Below are 20,246 nucleotides of genomic sequence, written 5' to 3' on the forward strand. Positions count from 1 at the left end.
TTATATACGTAAGTTCACAAAAAAAAAATGTTTTTTTCTTTACTGTGGAGGCCACAACAAATATGTTTATTTTCTACAAAAAGAAAAGAAAATTATCTCGAAAACTGAATTAAGTTTTGTTTTTTTATTTATCAAAATTGTGTTGAACGGAGTTATCTACCCCTTTGTCCATGCAGATCCCTCGATTATTTCTCCAACGATTTTTATCGTTTTTCACGAATTTTCATAACAAGAATAAGGTTCGAACGAAGTGAAAGATGTAGTAAGTCGTAGATGGGAGAAGAGGAAGGCAGAAGATGGCGAAGGATGGGATGACGGGACAAAAGAGACCGTGAAGAAACGGCTAGGGTAAAGGACCGGGTCGACGCTTGCTCGAAACTTCACAGCGTTCCAACCCGGTCTATTTTATTGAGCATGAACCATGCTTTATAATAAAAATAAATAATATACCATTAAAGGATAAAATTTAATATTAAAAAAATAAACAAATCAAAAATGAAAACCACAAGTTTTGAATAGATTGGTGGGTACGTATTGTTGTGATTTATCTTTATTTTAGTAATTAAAAAAAAAATATATAGACCAGGGGAAGGTAAAAGTTATGAATAAAAAATATTTATTTTCATGGTTTCCCGAGGAGGAAATAACGAAAATAAATTAAGATTCTGCCAAGAATACAACAAAGTAGCGAAGCCGTTCGAAGCTTCGCACTACTTTGTTTTTTAGGCTGTTCACACAGACCATTTCGCGAGATTTGACTATTTCGACTTAGGGGACCTCAAAATGAGCATTTCTATCAAAAATTATAATTCGAAAATTTGCAAAATCGAAATTCTTCCCCTTTTTATATATTCGATACACAAATTAGTGAAATTAAAAAGAGAAAACACATCAGATACGTTGTATCATCAACATTTTCCCATTAAATCCATCACAATTTAGGTCGAGAACAAGTTGAGATCCAGCTTGTTGATGTGAGGTTACGCAACTCACCCTCATGGTTCTCTGAAACATATAAATGAATAAAACAGTGAATGTTAGCAGAGTGGTGATGCATTTTTAGTGCGTCCGTGTCCTGCCAAGGATTGATATATTGATACAGTCACCTTATCGCACTCACTGGAGACTTTTTTTAAATATCTTTTATTTATCAGGGGTATTCATGATGTTGTGTTAAATGTAAAAAGTTTTAACATGCAAAATGTTTTTAGTAAAGACTTGTGAGCAGCCTAATTTAAAGTCCATGTTATATGTTAAATCCATAGGAGCTCCTAGCGGATTTTCTGAACAACTTCTTTTGTAACCTTGTAATATTAGCGAGATAATAAAATCTTCAACAGCTTCATCACATCATCTTTCCTCCACTTCACTTGCTCCTTGTTACCTATCCTAGCTTGTTTTCCATTACTTTATTATTATTTTTATTCATTACTTTATTAGAGTTTAAAAACGTTCAAAACAAAAATAACACCAGCCAAACACGAACCAGATTTTAATATTATATCCAGACGAGGGATAAAAAGGGAAACTGGAAGATACCTGGGAAAACGAGCTATAATTGAAAATATTGCTATCGTTGTTGTTATTCGTACACGGAAGAGTGAATTTTCACCAAGTTCAAAGTGGTGGAGGTTAATCGAAAAATCAAGAGCAATAAGACAGTTATTCTGGAAACTCAAATGAGTAGATGATACAGGGGTCCGTTCAAATAAAAATGATAATAAAGAGCAAGAAAGATAAAAGAGGAGGATCAAGATAAAGACAATGCACTACCTCTAACAAGAGGGCAATGTCATCATCACCACCATGGCAAAACCGACCTTTGCTTTAAAATTTTATTTGTATTTAATTTATAAGTTTATTCGTTAATTATACTTGAATCTTTGAACTAATAGCAGTTTTGAATTTTATCTAGCCTAATCTTGATTAAAGTTACAATTATCGTGCAATTACTAGTTATTGTAAGTAATAGAGAGGCATAGTTAGGTTAAATTGTTCGTTAATCATAAAAAATTGCCTGCGATTTTTGAGAATATTTCCTCGAGTTTAAGTCCACGGGAATTTAGGGGTTAATCCAGGCCTGCCTAACGTTCACTGTTGACGATGGCATAACGGGCGCCAAAAACAGGGTAACATGTTATACCAACTCCCCTAAGACAATCTCAGATTGTTTGATCAGATATTGGACACTCTATGGCAAATTGAAGTTGTTGACAAAGCTAGCAGCCAAGCTGTCAAAAACGGATTTCTTTTCGCCAATATGATCAGATTTCTAACCTCCATAGCAGTAGGAACTCCTTGAAAGCCAGTTACTAGTCTTTTAAAAATTACAGAATGAACTTGATCCTGAACTAATTACGATAATAATATCTAAACAGCTAATGCTTATTAATTAAACTAAATAAATAATATAATACGTTGACAATTCTAGTAATATATAATCCAAGACTATCTCTGATAGCCTAAGATTAGTTATCTTCAGCCTTCCTCCATCCCCTCTACTATTATTAGGGTACATCTACCCCAACTCCAGGGGACCTTTGATATATATCTACTACTCATATAGAAGGCCTTGAATTCACCCCGGAAGTCAACATTAATATGCAGTGAGTCATCTAAGCTTACTAAGTTTATAAGAATAATAATCTTGAGTAACAAACTATTATAAATAAAAGTAGACTGAGTGCGATCCTACACTGAGTGCGATCCGTTCACATTTTAGATCCACTCCCAGGTGACAGATATCTGTCGTAGTTGCATTATCAGCACAAGGCGACTGTATGACAGTGCATGTCCCCAGACAGCTTAACCATATATAGTTGACCTCTCCTGGAATAACCATATTTCCCAAATCACACGCAAATCCATAACTGTACTCAAATAATTCCTAAAATTCCGTAATTCCATTCCTCAAAACACTCGTCAGATCCTAGTATCCTCTCTCGTCTTCTCCCACTTCAACTACGGATCCTTGGTGTATGGAGGGCTATCTGCAGGACTAGAGTTGAGACTGAAGAGACTCATGAATTGTTTTGTAAGATTTATCTTTGGGTTCCCTATGCACTCTCAAGTCTCCCGCTGTTATTCCAAGTTGAAATGCCTCTATCCAACCTCCCGAAGCCAATACCTCCTTGGTGTTTTTATATTCCAAGTTCTTAACATCAAAAAACCTACCTATATCCTAGATCTCCTCACTTTTCGTTCATCCATCCACTCATTAAACACCAGATCCCATCCGAATGATTTATATATGCCCCCCATAGAACCTCCTTCTGTAGCAAATCCTTCGTCATACGTGCAACCTCCCTCTGGAATTCACTTCCCATCTCCATTCGCCAGTCCTCATCCATTCTCTCCTTTAAACAACACCTACTCCTTCATTTATTGAATAACCAAACCTCCACATCTTTGTAATCAAATAAATAGGCAGGTATTGAATAACATTATAAACAGTAGTAAAGCCAATATACCAATGTAATTTCATTCTACTATCTGAAAATTTGTAAACGCTCGCCAGATAAAAATCTCACTATATGAACCATGTAATTATTCTTAGGGGACATATGTCCCATAATAAAGTTATTTTTTCATTCATTCATTATAATATAAAATATGAACAAGATGGTCAGGGTTGCGGTCAAAAAAGAACAAAATAGTTGAAAACAACCCTGACCATCTTCTTCACAATTTTTTTTAATACTGTCTTTAATCCGAACACCCCCCTGCAGCAATTAGTTCGGATTACCGAGATTAAACCGAAGCTGTTCCGAAACGAGCTAGGATTAACACAACCTCAAAGCAGAAAAAGTAGAGGCAAGATGTAACCCCACCGCTCCAGATTTTATAATCCCTATTTATTTTTGAGCTGTTTAGTAGAGTAGTATAGAAAAAGAAGTTTCAGAAAAAAATGTATTTAATATAATTCAAAATATAGTGTTAAGTTTCAATAAAAAATAGTTTAGACAATCTTTATTGGATATACTATAGTTTATTGCGAAGGCAATCTTTATTGGATGCACTATAGTTTATTGCGAAGGGGACAACGGGAGGGGAGGGGTTCGAGACCGGTCGATCATTTGGACGAGATGGGCGGCGCCGATCCTACAACTTGTCTCGTCTCAACCTGACGTCACTTCCCCACTGACTCATTCCTCTCACCTTCGTGCTAAGGTGGACAGTTAAATACCACCATAGATGGCCATCTCATCCATTATTGCAAGAGTAATAACAAAATAACCTCATTTAACTGATTAACATTAACTATATTCAATTTCCATCACTTATCGGGTAGGCGGGGTAAATAATTTAAACAATAAAGTTGAATAAAAAAATGTTTCATTAGTAATGGAAAATCTTTAACTATCAAAAGAAACTTTCTAAGGAAGCTCTAAACGGTCGATAGATAGACAGACAGAAAACTAAAGACCATCAGATGGATTATGGAGTAAATTATCCATCTGTTTTAAACCAACAATCTGACCGTCTATTTTTTTTGTTTGACTGTCAATCTGATTGACCTTCTAGTATGCAGTGTAAAACTAGTCAAGTGTGTATTGTAAAATTAAAACGGATGGATTTTGAACTATCGGATTTCAGAATTTTCACCATAATTCATCTGTCTTAAGCTTACAACGATCTGAAAGTCTACTTTTGGTTTTACTGTCAATCTGATTGACCTTCATTGATTTAACCATCAGATTTCTGAATTTTAATCTGTTATCCATCAGCCTTGACCTTACAAAAATTTGGAAGTTAATTTTGGTTTTACTATCAACCCGATTGACCGTGTAGGAGTCTCTTTACCAAGTTAATAAGATAATGCAATTTCCAAAAGTAACATTAACTACAGGGACGACGCAAAATTCAAAAATTCTTAAACATATTACTATTTTTATTATAATGTTTTATGATATGCTAAATCCGAAATAAATATTTTGAAAATATTACAAACACATCTAATACGGTTTCTTTTCATATTCATCCTAATACAGCCACTTTTCACAATACACTAAGTAAATAATTGAAATTTATACACCTTGTTTAAACAATAAGGTTGAATAAAAAAATTCATTATTGATTACAACTAACGTAAAACCTTTCACTTTAACCATCAGAAGAAACGTTTTAAGGGACCTCTAAACATCAACGTCAAACTAAACGTCAGGAAAACCTAAGTTCGGTGTTCAGATTGTAAGGTTGTCGGATGCGTTGCGTAGCAACTTTTGAACAATCTATCTGTTTCAACATTACAATCTTGGTGTTCAGATTGTAAGGTTATCAGATGCATTGCGTAGCAACTTTTGAACAATCTATCTGTTTCAACATTACAATCTTAACGTAAATTTTTAGGTATTACTGACTCCTTCACGTTCAATCTGAATGACCGTCTAATATGCAGGTTGTACACGAGGCCAAGAGGAGAAAAAGGGCAATTATTTCACCCCGATTTTCGATTACTTTAATGAAAACTATATATAATTACTAGTATAAAATAATGAGTCTGCCAAGTATAAGGGGAATAAAAAATGGCGACTGTTTCAAAACGTTAAAAAAAATATATCTTTCATTCGGAGCTCTATATCTTTAGAACTATCAGCGACACTAGAAATTATATATATGATATTTAAAAAAAAATACACACATTTAATACAGTTATTTACGATATTCATAGAATAGCCAAAACCTATAATTGTTCCTACATATCGCTCTTTTACTTGAATATCTAGTACATTTGAAAAAAAAAAATTTGGTTATATTTTGAAATTATATTTTGATGAATTTCAAAGAGATTACTGTAGATGGGAATTTCTCTCTGGACTTAGGTCTCTCTGGCCTATCCCAATGATAGTAGGGGAGTTAAAAAGTAAATACAGTCTAGGGGTTCAATCCATAGAATATGTCAAATTTTTTTTTTTCATTGTCATGTTAAATTAGAGAAAACAAAGAAAATTTTGAAAGTAAAAGGATAACATTATTTTAATAATGAATTGTTCAATAAGTAGTAAATTACAAAAGAAACTCATTTTTATGGTCGGATGAACAACCTGGATAATTCCATTCAGCTCAAGGTGAATTAGTAGGTTTCTCCAAAATCTCAAAAATTTAGAGAGAAACTTTTTTTTTTTTTTTTTTTTTGAGGTAATTCATAAAATCTTTTCAAATCATTCCTATTGATGAGAAATAATTAGAACTGAATATAAAGCTGAAAGAAGAGCAGTGGAACTCATGGAGATAAAAAGAAAAGTTTTTTTGTCTAAAAGTAATGTAATTTATCTCTAATTTATAAATTTTATTACACACAACTTGAGGTTAGTTTTCATAGTTTTGTAATGAATAAGAGGTCACTGACATTAATAGTACATAACAAAATTGAAATTTGACGGACTTAAGAGATAATAAACAATGATAAAAGCAGTATTAAGCATTAAACCTATTAATAAACAAGTTTTTACTCTGGAAAATATAAAATTTCAAAACCTCCTTTCAACTGCAAAAATTATGATAAAATATTCAACACAAAGAGTCACTAAAATTTAAAACCATTACAAATACCTGTAAAGTTAAAAAATGGGAATTTAATAAATATATTATTGAATATAAATAGAAAAGAAAATTATTGCTGTGAGTCCTCAACATTTCATAAAAGATAAGATGGAAAAGTTCAAATTCAAAAGAGGAAATAAAATAACAATATTTCATAGGATAGAAGAGAATACTATATCTATATTTTATTGTATTTGGAAAATTCATTTGAATTTTTGGAAAATTTAAGATTTTTCCAATAAACAACCCTTTTGAAATCTGACTAAAACAAGAGTGTATTTAAATATTTTTAATAAAATAAAATTGTATTTATTAAAATTTTTTGATTAAATTACCTAAGGATTTGTTTCTAACACAAAGATTATCCATAAATCTACCGTTTTTTCTCCTTTAAGTAACTGGAAATTCACCTCCTTGCATATTACTATGAAAAAATTGGAAATTGTTACATCTTAACATTACTAGAGAATTAAGACATCCGATCAGACAAATAAATTGAAATATCACTAATAACTCCAAAACATAATGATTTTAAATAGAATAGGGCTCCCATAAAAATTATATAAGTATATAAATCACACAAGCAATTAAACTAATAAAACTTTAGTTATGAATAAAAATAATAAAATTTTAAAAAATAATACTAAATTTACCTAATAAAAATGCAATTGATTGGTTACAGGAAAAAAAACAGGTAATTTCTTTCTTTTTTAATTGATTTATTCGTTACAAGGGTTCCTGATTGAAAGCTAACAACCTTTCGGGAATTTAGAATACGAAAAAAAAAAAGTGAGTTTTTTCTATTGGATTTATTTATTTTCACTGTAATCCAAGAAAAAAAAATGAAGATTTTTATTCTGAATCCTTCCATATCAATAACTCAATTTAAAAATAATAGTGACACCTGTTTTTCCCCCTGACTCTTTCATTGATTTCAGACATGATAGTAAGGATTAAGAGAAAAAACCATTAAAATAGAGTAACAAATAGAACTAGCCAATATTGCACTTTTAACCATAAAAATGAATAAGATGCAAAACAGCTGAAAATCTACAAAAAAGTTAAGTATAACATTTCTAACAATAATGGAGATTCAAATTGACTTTATATTACAAGAATATGGAAGAAATTAATAGTAAGACATGTAAAGAACCGATGACAAAATTACATTAAATTAAATAAAGAAACAAACTATTTGATTTTTAATAAACAATTGTAGGGGGAAAAAAAGAGTAATTTGTTAAGTTTAGGAGAAATGATGAACAGCAGCGTTTAGAAATTATATTATAATAAATTTCTCATTTAAAGGGTAAAATGAACAAATACAAATATTTTTAGAATGAATATTTCAAAGAACAAAAACTCCGTAAGAAATATACAAAATATTGTTAGAATAAAATTGGAAGAATTAAGCCTGTGCGATAGAAATATTCCAATTGTATGTTAAAAATAAAAAAAATTATAAATGTGGAAACGATAGGATGAATAAACTTTTTATATAATTATGATCAAAAAGGACAAATACAGCAGGAAGGATATTGATACAGATCTACTCAATACTGTTGAGCACAGTAAGCGAGTGACATTCTCTGAACCAACTGGGTTTAAAAAATGGTTAAAAAAAATCACAAAAGAAAGGTAAATTAATTTGATTTACAATGCATGCAGAGCAATTAGTTAACAACTTAGTGATATTTTTAAGTATTATCACATTCTATTATACAATATTTATTTAAAATTGAAGTAAATCTAAATCCAAGTCTGTGAAATAATTTTTAAAGAACAGTTTCAAAGAATATTAAGTTGAATTTTATTTACCAGAATGTATTCAAAAACATACATAATCTAAATTTTAGATTTTTAACACAACTTACTCTTTAAACAATATATATTAGGTAATCCAATATCATACATAAGCTAAGGCTTTTAAAAATTGATTTTTGTAACACACTGTACAGAATTTAATGAAAAACAATTGCTTCGACCAATAAAAGAATATAACACACTAGTACAAGTTTTAAGATTCAAATCTGAATAGAATAAATTCTAAAAGTAAATACTATTAATTATATAATTTATATGTTAATAAAAGTTTAATTAGGATAGTTGTAAAATATTATTAGGTCAATTAAATTATCAGTAATGAATAGCATATAATTTCTTTATCTTTAACAGATTAATTATGGTAATTGACAGGATTAATGAAATGAATTTCAAGATTAAAAAGAAATATAACTTACACCTGTACTCCATAATTCTAAATGCTTAAGCAAAGATACCCAGACAATAAAATAATGTTGATAAATGACAAAATTTGAATTTGATATCAAATAAAAATATAACAAAATTCTTTATATTCACTAGGGTTTTAGTATTATGAGCTACCAACAGACAGCATCTGATATGCTTTTATCTTAATACTTAAACATTAAGTATTTTAAACTTTAAAAATGTTATATCCAAGATGAAAGATGTTTGCATAAATCTAGCAAAATAAAAATTTAAACTTAAACCCAATAAGTAATTGTTATGACAAGGCAACTGTTAAGTAAAAGCCCTCAACTAGAAAATCAATAATCTGGAAATGCAGTTGAGAAAATGTGGTGCAACATTTGACTTTCCTTTTTATTATTTTAAAATTGATTTAACGAAACATCAAATAAAATTAAAATTTCCAGTTTAATAATACCTTAATATTAAATTTAAGGACACAGGAGTTTTGATAGTTTTATTATTTTTTTTATAATTCAGATTTTAATTTTTATGTTTAGTTCTATACTCTTATCATAATTATTGAGTTTTTTTTAAATAAACAAACTACTGTATTTTCCAAAAAAAGTAACCATCACCATATCTCAACACCAGTTATATAAAACATGCAATTATATTAACAAATAACTTACCAATTTCAACAATGATATCTTTGGCTCCAATATCTCCAACAGATGGTGTCTTTTCCTCTTTTTTGGGGGCTTCTTTCACCTCTACAGGCTTTGCAGGAGAGACAGGCCTTGGCTTAAGTATTTCTTCATCATCCTTACTGGGTTCCATAGGTTTAAAGTCTGGCTCTGGGCTAGACTCAAATCTGTCTGGTGACTCATCCCTCAAATTCTGGTGCTTAGGTATAGGAGGAGGAATAGGGGAATCTTCACGGCTAATAGCAACAGGGGAGTCACTTGCAGCACCAACAAATTCACTTCCATCTTCATCTTTATCTTTATCTTGTGTGCTCTTGATGACAGCAGTGGCTTCAGACTTGAGAAAGTCTGATGTTGATTCGAAAGGTTCTGGAGGCAAGGGTTTATTGAAGCCAAATAATTCTGCTTCTGGTTTGATTTCTTTTACTGGTTCTGAAATTTCTTCAGGTTTACTGTTGGTAGGTTCAATGTAATTATTCTGAGCTTCAATTTTACTAATACCAGATATTTCTGTATCTTTACTACTATCTACATCAATTTCTTTTTCTAAGTGAGGCTGTGAATGTGAGGGAGAAATGTCAGACTTTTCTTTAATTAAACTATTTTCAAGAGCGGTAATATTGGAAGAATGTTTGTTTAAGGGATCAAATTCGGAATATGAGTCTCCTAGAGCATCAGAACCACCTATTAAATCTCCAATAGTACTATGGCTCACACCAGTCAGAGGAGAAGCATCAGTTTCTTGAGTCGTGGACGGTTCCATTTTAATGATACTCAGACGAAAACTATCAAGAATATTAAATTAGAACTCGTAGACTCTTATATCATGAAATAATAGAACACAAGTATCAGAGATCTACTTACTGCACCGGCTTCTAGACACGGAGGAAGTACACTATGATTTGACAGATAAAGGAGATTGGGTTCAGCTTCAGTGTTACCTCCCCCCACTCCTTCGGTGATTCATTCTAAATTCCCCTCTCTTTTATTTTATGTGTCAGTTGATAAAATTACTGTTAACTTGTTTGTGCCATTTTTTTTTTCTGTTTTACAACATGTAACGATAAAACGTTTCACTCATCATATCAGTGATTATATTAGTTTGTCTAAGGACGGGTGGAGTAGTGCCGGTAAGATTCGTTCGTCGTATTTAAAGTGAATTTAATGTCACGATGACTTTAAATAATATTTCTTCCAACGAAACTGCCAAAAATATCGCAATTAAAAAACGAATCACTAATGGTATTATAAATGAAGATAAAAATGGGATATCAAAAATCGAAACTGCCAAAAGCTGTCCAGTTAGTACACTTCTTTATAACCTTCAACAATTTTTAAAACATTTATATATATTTTTTTAACAGGAAGCATTATTTTAATACTATTGATTTATTATTTGGAAGTATACAAGCTCCTATTCCTTAAATAATACCTTTAAATACATTAAATGTGGAAAATAACTTTCTATGTATTTTGACTTATATTCTCAGATATTGTTCTAAAGATTCATTTTATCTTTCAGAAACCTAACCAAAACGGAACAGTGCCTAAAAATAAGAAAGAAGGATCTTCCCGAGTAGCCTTTTTTACAGCTTTTAAGACTTATTTGAAATTTCATCTACTGATGTTCCTAGATTACATCACTCAGACATTATTTTCTAAGAAGGTTGTGCCAGAAAAACACAGAAAGGTAGTTACATTAGTTGAAAACTACTAAACTTTTTTGATTAGATTATCTATACTATTCGATTTTATTCATTCAAATCACAGAAAGTAAAGAAATATCACTGTCTTATCAATGTGTTGACAGTTATTCATTCGTACATGAAACATTTTATATTTTTAACATCCTGTTAGATGAGGAATAGCTATAAACCAATTGTAGCCTAAAACCAAGATTTATAGTTTACATGATAAGCATATCAATATACAAGGCTGACTTTACATTTATATACCTCTGTGTTAACAAATTATTTAATTAAACTTAATTAGTTGTTGACCATTAGCTAATTTTCTTTTTGTTTTAGCCGCCAACTCAAAATGGAACAGTGCATAACATGAAAGTATCAAAGGAATCCTTCGAACAACCTGCTTTGCATACTGCTTTGATGACATATCTGGGATTTTATATCTTAATGTTTCTTGGTTATATTAATCAGTTTTTTTTTGCTCCTAAAGTTGCCAGGGAAAAACATAGAGAGGTAATACTCATTAGTTTTTTATCGTATGATGGTGCTAGTTATGAATTTGTTGTATTAATTTGTTTGTTTGAACTTTTTACTTCATATTAACTCTACAGAAATCTTAAAAAGTATGACAAGGACAGAAAGGGGAAAAATTGAATTTAGTAGAGACAAAAGTCAGAAGTAATAAAAGACCTGTAAAATATTTTTTTATTCTTTTCTTTGTATGAGAACCATAAACTAGAGTATTCTTTTTTATGCTTGTCAAATGTTTTGTTTACTTAGTTCATAAATCTGTCACATTCTATCATTCATCACTGAATTGCTGAGATCCCATAGTATATAATAATATTCAATTTCTTCATCCAACAAGAAATGAATCATACTTCTCTAAATTTCCAATTAATCTAATTTACCTAGTTATTATGTAAATTATTTTTTAATTAACTCAAATATTTAATATAATATTAGGGTTAAAAAAAAATGCTGTAAAGTTGTAATGAATTATTGTCTTCCAACTTGTACTGTACATTTAAACAAGAATTGTGACACACTAATCCTGTAATAAAATTAACAGCTATTTGATGCAATGAGACTAATTGTAAATTCCTTTGAAAAAATTTTTATTAAAGCAGTTTAAATTATGATCATCTTCTGTTGTTAATTGGAATCCTGTTAATTCATATTATAGTCGCTCTCTGCAGCTTTCATATTGGCAGCTATCGCACATAATATGGAAGTTAACTTTTACGTCCCAGCCATGGACCTAACTTATTTTGTCTTTAATCTAGTTAACATTTTATTCAAATACTTAAACTTTTTCTAGTTTTTAAGTCCATTAAATTGTTGAAAATATTTCATCAAGTTAAACCCTTCATTTTAAAAATTGCCTAAATTAGTAGGCACACAAATTCAAATATCTTATCTTATATTAACTGTCGATTTTAATTTTTCTGTTTATTAATATTTAATGCAATAAAATTAAACTGAAAATATATTTATTTTAACTCTGCTTAGACGTTTACCTTGACTAAATAAGTATATTATTTGTAATAATTTTAATTATGCTAGTTTTATTATGAGGAATTGATTGGGGCTACAATGAGTGCAGGGAGAAACACTAATAAGTAAAACTTATTTTATTTGTTCCAACATTTCAGCCTAAATTTCTTCAGGGCTCTGTAAAAAACAAAGTAAAAAGAAGAAAAGAAAGGAGTATTTCAGAAAATAAGAACAGTAATATTAGAAGATATCGAACTATATGAAAATTATTGTTAGTCAAACAGATACATGTAAATAGTGACAAATATCAGAAATGGAATAAGGACAATGTTGTTAAAAATATAGTGAAATACATGCAAATATATCAGTAAAGATAAAAAAATAAAGAAAATATTGTCGTGTAAAACAAAAGAATAAAAAGTAGAACCGTAAATAATGTTTGTTGATAAACATAAGTAAATACCCTATGCATGGAAAAAAATTATAAGTTTAGAAACATGCAAGAAAAGAGTATGGGGATAGGAAGAAGGAGGAAATATGATATTTTGGCTTAGAAGAAGATTCTGATATTAGTATCAGAACCAAAGATAGTGTACCCTCAAGGCCATTTGTAGCTGAGGGACTTGAGGCATTGGTCTTAACCTCAGACCTACAGCGGCAACGGTTTGACTCTGGCAGAGGGGTTTTGACTTTAATTTTTGATGGTCCTGTGGAATAAAAACCTGAATAGGTTGGTTACCTCTAGAAGACCCCTTCGCCATTCATCAGAAATGACTAGGCAGTAAGCAATTAAAAAAAAAAAAAAGTATGCTCTCAAAGTCATTAAGGATATAAGAGAAATTATAAAGTTTTTTGAAAAATTTGAAACTGACTATGGTGGTTATCTACAGAAATGAGACAATTATGATTGAAAAGTTCAGAGTTAAATACCTGATTGAAAGTTCGCTAAACATATTGATCAAAGTAATTGTCTAAGGTGCAAATATGTTATATACTGCTACTGAAATGAGAATAAGTATAGGTTATAATATTTTACAAATATCAATTGAATGGAAATAAAAGAAGAAAACAATGTAAAGTAATTTATAAAACAAGGAGTTTTCAAAAAAATTAATCGATGTGTGAAAAGAAGAGAAAAGAGGATAGATAGCAAGTTAAGGATGGTTTAGTAATTGGTTGTTATTTTTCCTGTTACTTAAGATATTGTTGTGCTGTTAGTATTATTTGTTGTTTAAGTTTTTATACCTCCACCATTACACCCTTTATGTTTCTCTCTTTTATTCTCATATTCACTCTACTTCCTTTGCATATTTTTATTTTTAGCCTTGATGAAGACCTATAACATAGCATTGTCGGCAGAAAATAAACAGTTGAGAACCATTTTTTATTTCTTCTTGGCCTCAGGCCTGACCATCCCCTTGAAATTTTTATTTGTTTTGTTCTATTGGAGACTAAATAAGAAATTAAATTAGTTTTGCTTTGTTACTGATATATTTAATTTTTGTAGGGTTATGTACCTTTATATGATACCTTTGAAAAGTTCTATCTTTGGTACGTCTATCGTAGAGTTAGGGATTGTTGGAATCGTCCGATAACGAGCGTACCTGGTGCTATGGTCACTGTTAAGGAAAGGGTTACTCCTGACTATGGTTGGACTTTTGAGTAAGTAATTTTATTTCCTATTATTATTTCCTTCTAACAATATTAAATGTTATCATTACTGGATCATGATTATTATATCAAATTGTCTTTTTTTGCTAATAATTTCTGTTCATTAACATTTAATTACTATATACAATAACATAACCATAAAATATTAAGTTATATCTGTGCTTATATTGTGAATTTTCATATACAGCTCTATATTATTCAAATGGTTGTTTCATTGTTTGAATATTACTTAAATTTTGAATCAATAGTAATATTATTATTTTTCCTTTGTTGTGAAATCTGTACCATTTTATGCTCATATCTACTGTTTTATAAGATCATAGAACATTGTGATTGTATTTCATTTACAATAAATAAAATTAATCAATTCCTTCCGCTCAACAAGAGTGTCAAAACTTTCACCTATAAACCTTTCTTTGAAAGAAGAATCTAGTAGAAGGGATTTGAATTATCCAACAATAACAATATAGTAAACTACAATATTTTTCACCTAAAATCAACTACCTTTTGAATAAGTCAATCAAGGTGTACAGGCAGCCAATGTTTAAAATACATTGTCTAGCAACAGCAAATGCTTCAACAATGAAAAAAATCTTTATTCATTCTATTGCATCAAAATGGTTTTAGAGTGACTGATTATTGTGCAGAAATCTGACACTTAGCAAGTTTTATGTTGCAGTGTTATAACTATGAAAGAATGGCATTGTTAAATAAATAACTATATAACCTGGAAACATATTCCTTTATTTTCTACGCTAAGTTCCTACAAGAATCTGGATCTCTCTTATAACCTACCTCCACTCTCTCCTATCCCAGGCAAGCACCTGCCTTCTTCTAATTCCCATCCTTTACAAAATTTCCTCTACTTTGTCTAGATACCATAAACGTTGTCTACCTTACCTGCACCAAGTTTTTTTATGAGGTCGGTTTTTGAGTGGACGGTTGGAGACTGTTTCCCCAAGCATATGATTTGGCTCCTTATAGTACAAGAGCCCAAGAGGAGAGAAAAGGCAGTTATCTCACCCCAATTTTTTATTACTTTAATGAAAACTGTCTATAATTACTAGTCAAAATTCCTGAGTCTGCCAAGTATAGGTAGGGGGAATAAAAAATGGCGGCTGTTTCAAAGCGATAAAAAAAACTAATTTTTCATTCGGAGCTCGATATCTCAAAAAGTAGGAACAACACAAGGAAACCTAAGAGAACGTCATTTAAAGAAGAGCAAATTTTCTAAAATTTGAGCCCTAATAGAGTTATTTACATTAAATAGTTTTCGAGATATAGCTTTTTAAAAAGCAACATTTCATAAAAATGTTGCTTATGTTTCATAAAAAACATATCAGAAAATTTACTCTTCTTTAAATGATGTTCTCTCAGATTTTCTAGTGTTGGTAGTTTTTAAGATATAGAGCTCCGAATGAAAAATCGATGTTTTTTTAAGGTTTTGAAACAGCCGCCATTTTTTATTCCCCTACCTATTCTTGGCAGACTCATCAATTTTGACTAGTAATTATACATAGTTTTCATTAAAGTAATCAAAAATTGGAGTGAGATAACTGCCTTTTTTTCTTCCCGGCTCTTGTACTATTATAACTGAGACCGAATGTGGTTTCTCATATATCGAGCACAACTCCTCATTAGTGTGGATTCTCCATTGATTCACGGCAAAACTCTATTTATCAATGGAGAAACCTGAAATCATATATTCAGTTATATGTTTTAGAGTCGCCATTTAAAAAACCTATTGAAGGAGTTATCAAATTTTAACTACTTGAAGTCATAATATTGGGTTCACTGGATCCACCAGGGTCCATTTCAGCTGTCCCTTACAAATGTTTTTCTATATTCTAGAAGTAACCATTTGTCAGTAATAATTACTATTTCTCTTCTTTAAAATAACTCACTTTTAACTTTATTTAATTATTTGAAACATAAATGGATTTTATGATTTTAGATTCACTGGAAGAGAAATTCCAAGTCTAAATCTAGGATCTTATAACTATTTAGGTTTCGCAGAATCTCATAGTAAATGTGCTGATGATGCTATTGAAACAATTCACAAGTACGGATGGGCTACTTGTTCCAGTAGACATGAAATTGGTAATTTTGCTAAACAGTTTCTTATTCATTTTTTCTAGTTTATTAACCAAGTCTTCTGCATAATTATTTTTTAAAATTAGCCTAAAGGACTACTTCATGTTCATCCTTCATATGCTTGGTACTTGTGGTCAGTTTTAATATTTTGAAAAATAAACCTACGCTCCAATCTTTGAGTACAGTTTAAACTGCATAACTGGAATCTCAAGAGACCCAGGATTTTTTTGTTACTTAAAGAGGTTTTTCATTTACCCAGTTTTCCAAATACTCGCATTTAAAATAACAGTTGTCTTATATATATAGCAGATTTAAATTTTAAATTTTTAGGTATAAAGTACCAGATATACATATACCTACCTGTATGTATGTATTCAATTACTTATTTCGTCAGGGGGGTACGAAAAAAAAAAAAATATATAAATTTTTAGGCAAGCATTGGGAAAACATATGACTATTAAGGGAAAAATAAGAAAACTTTGAAATTTTTTTTATTAAGTTGACATATGTCAACCAGATAAGTTAAGTTAATTCAATTTGGCCTAATCTCAAAAACTTTTAATAAGTTGACGCATGTCCACCAGATAAGTTAAATTAATTGAATTTGGCCTGATCTCAAAAACTCTTTGAATTTGTAAATCGATATAAACAGTTAATCAAATGTAGAATATATATTTTAAATTACTTGTTATTAATTATTTAATGAAATTCAATCTATAGTTTGTTTCTATAAAAGCTTTTGATTGTGTATTTTTATTATAGAAGAATTGGATTGTGGGCAAGAAAAATAAAGAAATGATAAAAAGGGGCTTTTGTTCCTGAAATAGAAAAATAATAAAGAATATAATTATTTTTTTTTAAGTTTAGCATTTTAAATATTTTTGTTGTGTCTGCTCGCTTTATATTTGTCGATTGTAGACTACCTACATGTATATTATATATATCATTGTTTGTTATATTCTCATTGCATTACTTTTAAATGGGTAATATGGTGCATTCATCATCAGTTTATATTACAGAGAAACTTCTCTTTTGAGATAACCCTATATAACAGAGCCCCTTCTTAACAGACAGTTTTATTATGTCTCGGCCAATAAGATATAAATTGAATGCATTCGAACCCTTCCATTATAGCACACGTCCACTTCTTACATTGACACCAATTTTATTCCCCATTTAGTACTACCTTTTTGTTATAGAAAAATCATAAAATGTAATTGTAAAAACTCACGATGGATGATAAATGAACTTGTGGGACATTTAGTTAGGAAAAAAGTTATACCTAAGTGCAAGATAATCATTTTTATTTATTCTGGGATCAGTTCATTAAGAATACTAATACAGACAATAAAAATTATGTTTTAGAGCCTTAGTGTAAAATATATATATATAAAGATCCATTAATAATAATAAAATTAGAAATAAAACTTTTGATTAGTAATAAAATTGAAAAAAAAAAGAAAAAAAAAAAGGAATAATAATAAAATAATTAACAAAAAAAAAGTAAAATTTGTTAACTTCCAATTTTACTAACAAATAAATAATAAAAACATCTTTTAAAATTTATAATTCCCTAAAGGTCAAAAAGCTTAGAGTAATAATTTATTGAAACAAATTAATAAGAAGTATTAGTATATTAGAGTATAGTAAAGGATAAAATAATCATTCATATGAATGTTTCAAAAATATATATAAAATAAGATATTCAGTAAATTTACAAATTTTGGTTGAATGAAAACATCATTAATTTCACTTTTCTTGGGTTTAGATGGATAGGAGGTGAAGGAATAGGCGATATTCGAGGGTGGGAAGGCTACTAGAGCAAAAAATGAAAGTAGGGATGGAAGGATTCCATAGGGGAGGAGGATCTGATAATGAAAGATCTGTCAAAGCCACTGTTTAGTAGGCCATTGTCTATAAATTTGAAGAATGAGAATGGGTATTTCAAAAATTAATGGAGTATTTGAAGTGAAGGAGACCAGAGATGTATGGTGGATGGTGGGATTGGACTATTTGGTAGAGGAAGAATGCCATTTAATACAACGGTAGGAAGGATAAAGCCACTTCAACTCTTTATAAATCGGGATGTAAAGGTGTCCCTGTGAATTGAAAATGAATTGTTCAAAGCATTTAACTAAGCATTTTAGTTTACCCTCAAGCTCCCAAGAGAAACCCCCATATAACGTGCAGCAATAATCGAAGTGGTAGAGTATGAGATGTGACTAGGAGTCACATAAATCGTAGAACTGCTACTATTTTGGCTGAATATATTAGAACATTATAGAAAATTTATATCAAAGTAAAAATTACAAATAAATTTTAATGTCAAATTACTGAGAACACATTTAGTTTTTAGAAACTATATATTGTATTTAAAAAAATAAAAAGGGAGCTGTTTTAATTTTTTCATAATGTTTTATTCTGAAACTCCTCTTCATTTTATCAGAAATTCTTTCCTCTTGTTTTCTTGGGGGGTTTTGGCAGCACAAAGAGACATTTAGACCATTTAGTATATGCAAAACAAATCAAAGCTCACTCTCTCAAAATTTAAAGTTTTACATTTCAAGAGATGTAGAATCCAAAAATGGAAACAAATAAAATCTGTACATGCCTTTTCTCCAAGAACTAATTTAAAAAATTTTTTTAGAATTTATATAATGATTCCTAACACTTGTTTTATTTACTGATATAATAAATAATTGATTTAATAACAAACAATGTGTAGTAATCTGTAGTGATTTTCATAATATATAATTTGCAATATCTTTTCATTAATTAACTACTTGTATATTTGCTTTGTGGAAAAAATATTTGAATGATATAACATTCTTAACATATTTTACTAAAATATGCACATCCTGCAAAGCCATGGTTGAGATGAGATATCACTTGAGAATAGTTTTTGTTTTTACTCCTTAACGGACATAATAATCTTCCTTTTGAGTGCCCATTGTATAAAGTTTCACTATATTTGTATTTTTTATTAATTATTAAAGTTTTAAAGAGAGTTATTTAATTACCAATCTCATATTTCATTTATCAGGTACAAATACTCTTCATATAGAATTGGAAAAACTGACCGCAAGATTCCTCGGAGTTGAAGATGCGATAGTGTTTGGTATGGGATTTGCTACCAATTCTCTCAACTTACCAACTCTCATCAGCAGTGGTTGCCTCGTCTTAAGTGATGAAAAAAATCATGCATCTCTCATCCTTGGATTGAGGCTTTCAGGAGCTCTTATTCGTGTCTTTAAGCACAATAGTTAGTATTACATTACTATTAATATTAATTTTATAATTATTTCATTTTTCAAACTTATAGATCCCATATTCACAATTTCTTAATATGGGAAGAAGTAGAATTTTTTTCATTTCATAATTTGTTTTGGTAATTTTTGTTTGGCTTAAAGGCCTTTTAATTTAACGTATATTCATTATTTTATTTTTTTAACTCTTATGTTTTGTTTTTTATGTTTATGTTCTCTATCGTTGGCCTCGGCAAATTAATGTTTGTATCCGAGCCAGTTTGTTTTTTCTTTAAATCTTACCTTCAAAAAACTTCATTGAAAAAAACATTTATTTACAGTTTGAACAAATGTTGTTTAATATAAATTGTAAATACAATATTTATTATGTAATTTTATGTTGCAAGACTGGTAAATTTTGTCATGAGGTGTATATAGTTGACTGTAGATTACTGATTGAAGATGGTCGGGGGGGTGTGGTCAGCAAAGAAACAATTTTTTATTTATGCCAACGTTTCGACCTGATTTTCAGGTCTTCATCTGGGCTATAAAAACAAAAAGACAACAAACATCATTTAGAGAGAGAAAAA

The 20,246-nt window shown here is 29.9% G+C and overlaps 2 protein-coding genes across 6 annotated transcripts in view; one reads left to right on the top strand and one right to left on the bottom strand.

Moving 5' to 3' along the window:
• LOC106682642 (reticulon-1) overlaps positions 1–10,455 on the bottom strand; it is a 116,413-nt gene extending 105,958 nt beyond the window's left edge. The window contains exons 1-2 of one of the 3 annotated variants that reach the window (XM_014423598.2): positions 10,326–10,455; positions 9,447–10,246 (exon numbers count right to left, since the gene is read on the bottom strand). In XM_014423598.2, coding sequence (XP_014279084.1) covers positions 9,447–10,224 — 778 coding nt within the window. In that variant the 5' untranslated portion in view covers positions 10,225–10,246; positions 10,326–10,455. Of the gene's footprint in view, positions 1–9,446 lie in introns of all 3 variants that reach the window. The other 2 variants (XM_014423597.2, XM_014423599.2) reach the window with 2 other exon arrangements.
• Positions 1–20,246, top strand: part of lace (serine palmitoyltransferase long chain base subunit) — a 59,051-nt gene that overhangs the window by 25,437 nt on the left and 13,368 nt on the right. The window contains exons 1-6 of one of the 3 annotated variants that reach the window (XM_067052237.1): positions 8,140–8,181; positions 10,984–11,151; positions 11,489–11,662; positions 14,154–14,308; positions 16,272–16,417; positions 19,455–19,673. In XM_067052237.1, the coding sequence (XP_066908338.1) occupies positions 8,155–8,181; positions 10,984–11,151; positions 11,489–11,662; positions 14,154–14,308; positions 16,272–16,417; positions 19,455–19,673 (889 nt within the window). In that variant the 5' untranslated portion in view covers positions 8,140–8,154. Of the gene's footprint in view, positions 1–8,139; positions 8,182–10,480; positions 10,763–10,983; positions 11,152–11,488; positions 11,663–14,153; positions 14,309–16,271; positions 16,418–19,454; positions 19,674–20,246 lie in introns of those variants that run through there. The other 2 variants (XM_014423596.2, XM_067052238.1) reach the window with 2 other exon arrangements.

Source organism: Halyomorpha halys, unplaced genomic scaffold (genome assembly GCF_000696795.3).
Source record: "Halyomorpha halys isolate HHAL.00 unplaced genomic scaffold, Hhal_1.1 Scaffold433.1, whole genome shotgun sequence".
In the NCBI taxonomy this organism is placed as follows: domain Eukaryota; kingdom Metazoa; phylum Arthropoda; class Insecta; order Hemiptera; family Pentatomidae; genus Halyomorpha; species Halyomorpha halys.